At 33.7% G+C, this 8,502-nt stretch overlaps 1 protein-coding gene across 4 annotated transcripts; it reads left to right on the forward strand.

The window, feature by feature from the left end:
• The first annotated feature begins 954 nt into the window (after positions 1 to 954).
• On the forward strand, positions 955 to 8,109 carry LOC117709067 (uncharacterized). 4 transcript variants are annotated; one of them, XM_076933492.1, is made up of 8 exons: positions 955 to 984; positions 3,925 to 4,051; positions 5,640 to 6,195; positions 6,277 to 6,402; positions 6,484 to 6,654; positions 6,736 to 7,158; positions 7,240 to 7,457; positions 7,539 to 7,540. In XM_076933492.1, coding segments are annotated over exons 1-8 (1,653 nt in total). The 4 variants fall into 4 exon arrangements, with proteins under 4 accessions (XP_076789607.1, XP_076789608.1, XP_076789606.1 ...); XM_076933493.1 differs by lacking the exon at positions 6,277 to 6,402 and adding an exon at positions 7,898 to 7,910 and having other exon boundaries at positions 5,640 to 6,018; positions 6,505 to 6,644; positions 6,729 to 7,647; XM_076933491.1 differs by adding an exon at positions 7,859 to 8,109 and having other exon boundaries at positions 5,640 to 6,654; positions 6,736 to 7,691.
• The last annotated feature ends 393 nt before the right edge of the window (positions 8,110 to 8,502 follow it).

Here is an 8,502-nt window from a genome sequence, read left to right on the forward strand (position 1 = left end):
CATGACATTGAAAGTGGACTTGCTGAATTGTTTTTAGGAAATTATCATTTTCCTCATCAATTCTCATTAATTTTATATGATTTTCCACAGCAGTCCATCCATCTGCTCTTTCTAAGTGTCAATCTAAACTTGTGATGCAGGGTTGTAGAAAGAAACTATGTACCTGTTAAATACCAAGAAAAATATTTGACATGAGAGAAATTTAAGATGAATGAAATACTTAAAAAGTACTGCATATTTGCTGATACCATGGTCATGAGCACTTTTCATAGTAATAATATCTCAACAGTCAGAATGAGTTCTTATGTTTTTATTTATGTGTAAACATATGTATGTATGTGTATGTATGTGTATGTGTGGGTATTTATGCCAGGAGACCCATGCCAATCATTCTTACTTTCATGTAGAACTAGAACATATGTATGAGATAGAACCTTTGTATTCCAAGACAACAGGACGCAAATGGAAAAGACATATACTTTATCTTCCGCATAGAATGATCTAGACTTTCATCAAAGACTCAGATATTTTATTCTAGTGTGATTAATAATGAAACTCCATTCAATTCTAGAAATCAGTTTAGGCATGCACTAGCTGTTTGTCTTTGACTCTAGTTGCAGAAAGGTGAGTTTTCAATAATTACCCTGAGTATTAGTGTTCTACAGCAGGATAACATGTGTTCTATGTTTGTGCCTGGTAATTTCTGAGGTTAGAAATAGTCCTCAGGTTATACTCATATCAGGACACAAATGATCACAAGCTGTCACAGCTGTAGAAATGTTGACAAGATACTTGGTATCATTTTGCTTTTAATAATTTTTTAATGTGATTTAGCACTATTTATAATAGAGTCATATTTCTTTCATCTTTGAATTGTTTAATCCTTGATGTGAAATTTCAAGAATTCTAATCTTTGTTCCTCACACAGCACCTAGGAGAAGAACAACAAAAAGAATGAGTGCTTCTTTGGTAAACACTCCGCAGGTAAGTGTCCTGTCCACATTTCTTAAAAATCCTGTTTTTTATTCAATCTATTCAAAAGATTAATTATATGTGAAATGTTATCTAAGAGCTTCTTTTCTATGATCTTCATTTTCCTCTGTGATAATGAAAATTTAATGTTTTGTTTTTTCATGTGTATAACATCTTCATATTTTTACTGGATTTTATACTGTGAGGACATAAAATGCCCATGGACTGCAGACCAGGTGGTCTCCAACAGCATCTATTAAAAATGATTCTCAAGAATATATTGATGGGTGTTTTCGATATTAGTTAAAGTTTTGTCCTTTTATATTACTGTGGAAGTAAGGTCTCTTGTGTCACATCAATTGTATTTCATAGATGGTCTGATTTCCAGACACAAGTTTGTGAATGTGGATATGGAAATATGTTGAAATTCGCATCACTAAGCAATATGTGGAAGAGTAGAATTTGTAGAAGTGTAAAATTGTAAGGGACCCAATGTGTTGAATCCTAATAGTACATGTATTAGCTCTCTAGAGGCACAGATGATGGATGGGAATTGTCCTTCTTTTGCCAATGATGTGATTGAGGTCTGATGCAGATTTCAGTATTCTGACAACTCTTTGACATTTTATGTCACACAGTAATTATTGAAGTGTTGAAACCTGGAATCTGTTTGTTTCATGACAGATACTGCTCCTGTGGTAAATTTTCAGTATAGAAATGTCTGTATTTCTTTCTTTTTGATTTCAATCTTTAGAAGTGGTGTATGTCCTGTGGTCTTCACCTTCTCATTTCACCAAATGAAATACATTAGTGAGACATTTTCTACAGGGCATTGCCTTAGTGCTATGTATAAACCCTCAATTTTCAAACATAAATTAATATGTTTCCTAAATTTTTGTTTTTGTTTCTTTAGAAGAAGAAGACTTGATAGAACCTATGTTATTCTTCTATATCGAAAGTATTCATTACATAACTGAAGGGTTGTAGCAATGACTCTATTTTTCATTACAATACAATTTTAAGTATATAAATGTTCATCTGAATATTTTATGTACACTTAATGCTGTATTATGCTCCTAAAACCCTGAGTGCAGCACAAATTCCTGCTGACTGATGTCAGACATAGTAGTCAATATGTTTAGAAAGAATGAAATTACATTTCTATGGAAAAGCAGCAAGTACCTTTACCCCTTAGTCATTTTTTCATGCCCAGGTTTACATTTTTGAGGCTCATTTGTAATAGAGACAGTAGAAAAACAGTATATTATAGTTTTTATAAACAAAGGAAGAATTATAGATCATACTTCTATGCAAGCTATAATTCTGATACATAAGTGGTCAAATACTGAAGAAAATTAAATAAGGTTAAAATTAGAAGGTTGAAATTTTAAATAGTTACTATTATGAAGAATAATTATTAAATACTCATGAAGAATTAGTATAATTCTCCTTCAATTTGAAAACAAAATTTGATTAAAGAAAATGATTCTACTTCATTGGAATGCATTGTCACTTATGCCACTTGTTCAGACATACATATCTAGTCACTCTTTAATGAAAGACCATATGGAATTTATAAAATTGTTATTATATGTATTGATTATGCCAACTTATATAAAATATTAAATATTTTAATGTTCTAAAATACTGGTTTTTCTACTTTATAGTTTTGAATATATTCTCATAAAATAAATTCGCAAAGCATTTGATTTTCTGCATCATATGGAATGTTGAATATATGCCTTGATGGCCACAGTTTATTCTGTTTAAGAAAAAACTCTGACATTTAGTTCATTCATTAATTCTGCATTTCATATTCTACCAGTTTGATGTAGAAAGGATGTAACATTCTACTTAGTCCACAGATTGTTAAATAGATCTGTTGTAATACAGACAAATGAGATGCAGCTGTACACAGGAATAAGCAAGTGTCCATATTTCAGCAAGCTGTGCATTGTAAAATTTGAAAGCATGTCTCTTGAAATCATAGTTTGACAATTTATGATGTAGCACTGGGATTTTATTTGATATCAACCCATATTTCATAAACTTGTGTTGTTGCATCTAGACTTCAAATGTATATATTATATTCTGTAAATGATTACTGTGTTTGAAATAATTATATTGAAAGACCCCCAAAAGGGGAGACCCTCACTCAAGTCTTGGGATGTGATGGCCACCCAGTAACTCACAAGACACTTAACTTGATGCAAACAGCAAGAGGCTTTATTTCAGGATCAGTCAACTGAGGCCGAGACTGGTAACCCGCGCAGGGGCAGAGGAATGTCGACCCAGAGGCCAGGGGGAGAAGGGTATTTAAAGGAAAAAACCACAAACCAGCAGGGTGAGGTGGAAACCAAGGAAGAACATCATAAAAATAGTGGAAAGTCTCAGCACATTATTGAGTCAGTCATGTGGGGAACATCCCATACATGCTTTTTTTCGGGAATTTAATCTTGCTTAAATATCTACTTTATGGTTAGCCAGTTCTTAGAATCTAGAGCTCCAACCAGCTGGCCTACATTTTGGGCTCAGGTCAAGGGGTCATAAAAACTTGTATGTCTTTTATAAATTCTCTATACCTTTCAATATCATGCAAAAATGTAAAAGATTTTATGTAAAAGATATTTTACAAATCAAATTGTACGCAAAATTTTCAAATGTAGTGATGGTGGCCAATCTTTCATTTACTGCTAAGGTCTTAGTAAACAAAGAAAACTTATGAATGTGAGAGCCTTTCTAAATGTGAGCATTCAAGTAAGTCATTGTATAGATTGTCTGTGGAAGAGCAGCAGTTAATAACTTCAGATGCGTCTCCATAGAACTTTTTGAAAACATTCATGCTTCAATATTTTCTTCAATCATTTGTATCACAAAGTATATCTTAATTAATTCCTTTTTAACAAAGGAAAGATTTTGCTCCAGTAACAAATAACTAGTTTTCTTTTCCAGGGTCCATTAACCTTTAAGGATGTGGCTGTGGACTTCTCACTGGAGGAATGGGAATGTCTCGATTTTGCTCAGAGGGCATTGTACATGGATGTGATGTTGGAGAATTACAACAATCTATTGTTTGTGGGTAAGAATTCACTTCTTCTTGACACCCTGATTCTTTCACTGAATGTTCCCATTTTGTGTTCATGCAAACTCTCTGAAGTGTCTACAGACCCCCAAAAGAGGGAAAATCATGATTTTTCTGGTTGAAATCATAATGTTTCATTGTGGTTTTTTTTTTTTTTTTTTTTTTTTTTTTTTTTACATTACTCTGCTTTCTTTGGAAGAGTAATCAGTGCAATATTCTCTGAGCTCTCTCCTTACCACTAATCTAGCTTGATTCAAGTCTTTAAAGTTCAAAAAAATTAAATATTCAGAACAAGGAATTATATTTCTATACATAAAATAGTTTGATTATTTTAATCTTAGAAATTCTTTAAAATGTTCCCTCATTTATGAGTATAAAAACTACAAAAGGTTTCAAGTGTATATAGAGCTGTTCTTATAGAGAAATTTTTTATTTACCTTTTGACAATTGGTTTAGTTTTGGGACATGATTATTTATTTTTTCACTTAGGATGCTAAAATAAAAACTCTTTACTGGTTTTCATGTCAATGTCAGTTGCATCATAAATATATAACTGACCATAGCTACACACTGTTACTCTGAATCAAATTGTAACCATAATATTAGTGATACATTGTTTAGAGATCTACTTTTTCAAATTTCATTACAGATCAATCAATTATTTGTCCTAGCTTCTGCAAAGTACAATCTTCTTTTTCTTATTTGTTACATTATTTACATTTCTAATGTTTTCTTCCTTCCATGTTTCTTCTCTGTAAACCACTTCTCTCCTGCTTTCTCCCCCTACTTTTATGAGAGCACTCCCCTACCCACTCCACAATGCCCACTCACTGCACTAGGATTCCCCTATGCTGGGTCACCAAGCCTTCAAGGGACCAAGTACCCCCCACTCTCATTGATGTCAGATATGGCATTCCTGTGCTACATATATAGTCGGGGCATGAGTCCCTCCATGTTTACTAAAAATCCTTGATGATTTTGTTTTTGGGAGTCCAGGGGGATCTGGTTGATTGATATTATTGTTCTTCCTATGGGGTTGCAAATTCACTCAGCTACTTCAGTCCTTCCCCTAACTCCCCTATCTGGGACCCATGGTAAGTTCAACTGTTGGCTGCAAGCATCCATTTATGTTGTTCAGATGCTGGCAGAGCCTCACAGGAGACTGCAATATCAGGCTCCTGTCAGTAAGCACTTAATGGTATAGCAATCCTGTCTTTGTTTCTTGTCTGCATGTGGAATGGATCCCCAGGTGGGGCAGTGTCTGAATGGACTGTCCTTTAGTCTCTGATCCACTCATTTCCCCAGTATTTCCTTTAAGCAGGAACAATTATGGATTAATATTTTTGAGGTGGATAGGAGGTACAATTTAAAATAAGTTTTAGAAGACAATTATCATTTCCTATAATTTGTTATAGGTCAGGTTTGAGGTCCTTCTAAGGATCCATGTAATGATAAAAAAAAAAAAAAAAAAACCTCTTGAGAGCACGAGTCCATGAGACTCTAAAACTTCAGCAAACACTGGTTATTAAATCACTTCATAATCATGTAGTTAATGCCTGATATCCCTAATTGTACTTTTATTCAGAAAATCATTGCATATGTGGAATGTATGGGAAGGTCTTGGATCAAGACACACTGTATATTGTTCATGAGCCTGTGAATATCCAAGAAAAGTCTTCTAAATGCAATGACCTTGGCGATATGATTCATGAATCTACCCAAAGTACATCTCATAAAACTAACCCTAGAGATGCATCTCCTCAATTCTCAAACCTAAAAATACCTAAAACTGAGAACACTGAAGAAGTTTTCAAGTATAAAGAATGTGCAAATGGTTTAAATGTGTGTTCAGTCATTAGTTTCAATCAAGGAATCCACATAGGAAAGAATGAACCCAATAGAAATACAGAATCTGCTAAGGTTTTTCTCTATAAACAAAACAATAGTGGAGGGAATTCTCACAAATGTAGTGAACTTGACAAATGCTTTATCCAGAGAGACAATCTTCAAAGTCAGCAGAGCATTTATTCAGGAAAGAAACCTCAAAAATGTAGTGACTGTGACAAATGCTTTACTCAAAAAAGCCATCTAAGACAGCATCAGAGAATTCATACAAGACAGAAATCTTATAAGTGTAGTAAGTGTGACAAATGGTTTGCCCGAAAATCCAGTCTTAGTATTCATCAGCGAATTCATAATGGAGAGAAACCTTATAAATATAGTGAGTGTGACAAATGCTTTACTCATAAATGCAGTCTGAGAATTCATCAGAGAATTCATACAGGAGAAAAACCTTACAAATGTAGTGAATGTGACAAACGCTTTAGTCAAAAAAGCCATCTAAGACAGCATCAGATTGTTCATAAAGGAAAGAAACCTTACAAATGCTGTGAATGTGACAAATCCTTTGCCCTAAAATCCAGTCTTAGTATTCATCAGCGAATTCATACTGGAGAGAAACCTTATAAGTGTAGTGAATGTGACAAATGCTTTACTCAAAAAGGCAGTCTGAAAATTCATCAGAGAATTCATACAGGAGAGAAACCTTACAAATGTAGTGAGTGTGACAAATGCTTTACTCAAAAAAGCCATCTAAGACAGCATCAGATTATTTATGAAGGAAAGAAACCTTACAAATGCTGTAAATGTGACACATCCTTTGCCCTAAAATCCAGTCTTAGTATTCATCAGCGAATTCATACTGGAGAGAAACCTTATAAGTGTAGTGAATGTGACAAATGCTTTACTGAAAAAGGCAGTCTGAAAATTCATCAGAGAATTCATACAGGAGAGAAACCTTACAAATGTAGTGAATGTGACAAATCGTTTATTCAAAAATGCAAACTGAAAATTCATCAGAGAATTCATACAGGAGAGAAACCTTACAAATGCTGTGAATGTGACAAATGCTTTGCCCAAAAGTCCAATCTTAATAGTCATCAGCGAATTCATACTGGAGAGAAACCTTATAAGTGTAGTGAATGTGACAAATGCTTTACTGAAAAAGGCAGTCTGAGAATTCATCAGAGAATTCATACAGGAGAAAAACCTTACAAATGTAGTGAATGTGACAAACGCTTTACTCAAAAAAGCCATCTAAGACAGCATCAGATTGTTCATAAAGGAAAGAAACCTTACAAATGCTGTGAATGTGACAAATCCTTTGCCCTAAAATCCAGTCTTAGTATTCATCAGCGAATTCATACTGGAGAGAAACCTTATAAGTGTAGTGAATGTGACAAATGCTTTACTGAAAAAGGCAGTCTGAAAATTCATCAGAGAATTCATACAGGAGAGAAACCTTACAAATGTAGTGAATGTGACAAATCGTTTATTCAAAAAGGCAAACTGAAAATTCATCAGAGAATTCATACAGGAGAGAAACCTTACAAATGCTCTAAATGTGACCAATCCTTTGCCCAAAAGTCCAATCTTAATAGTCATCAGCGAATTCATACTGGAGAGAAACCTTATAAGTGTAGAGAATGTGACAAATGCTTTACTGAAAAAGGCAGTCTGGAAATTCATCAGAGAATTCATACTGGAGAGAAACCTTACAAATGTAGAGAGTGTGACAAATGCTTTACTCAAAAAGGCAAACTGAAAATTCATCAGAGAATTCATACAGGAGAGAAACATTAAAAATGTAGAGAGTATGACAAATGCTTTAATTACAGTGGACATCTGAAAAGTCATCAGAGACTTCATATAAGAGAGAAACCTTAAAATACTGTGAATATGACAAGTGCTTTACTCAAAAAAGCCATCTAAGACAGCATCAGATTATTCATAAGGGAAACAAACCTTACAAATGTAGTGAATGTGACAAATGCTTTACCGGACAATCCCATCTTAGTATTCATCAGAGAATTCATACAGGAAAGAAACCTTACAGATGTAGTGAATGTGACAAATGCTTTACTGACAAATTCAGTCTGAGAGTTTATATGAGAATTCATAGTGGAGAGAAACCTGATAAGTGTAGTGAGTGTGACAAATGCTTTACTGAAAACGGAAAACTGAGAATTTATCAGAAAATTCACACGGGAGAGTAACCTCACAAATGTAGTGAATGTGGCAAATGTTTTACTTACAAAAGCTGTTGGAGAATTCATCAGAGAATCCATACCGAAGAGAAAATTACAAATGCCATGAATGTGACAAATTATATACCCATATAGTTAATGTGGGAAGGCATCAGAGAATTCATACATGAGATAAACCTTACAAATATTGTGTGACAAATGCATTACCCACAATGTCAATCTGTGAAATTATCAGAGATATCATACATTAAAGAAACTTTATGAATGAAGTAAATGAGGTAACCCTCTACCAAGAAATATCTTAAAATTTATTAGAGAATTCTTAAAGGAGGGAAAACTTTCAAATGTCTTTAAATCGTAAATCTTTTACTTTTGGCATATCTATTAGAACATAAAAGAGAA

The sequence above is a fragment of the Arvicanthis niloticus genome, chromosome 5 (assembly GCF_011762505.2).
Source record: "Arvicanthis niloticus isolate mArvNil1 chromosome 5, mArvNil1.pat.X, whole genome shotgun sequence".
NCBI classification, from domain to species: domain Eukaryota; kingdom Metazoa; phylum Chordata; class Mammalia; order Rodentia; family Muridae; genus Arvicanthis; species Arvicanthis niloticus.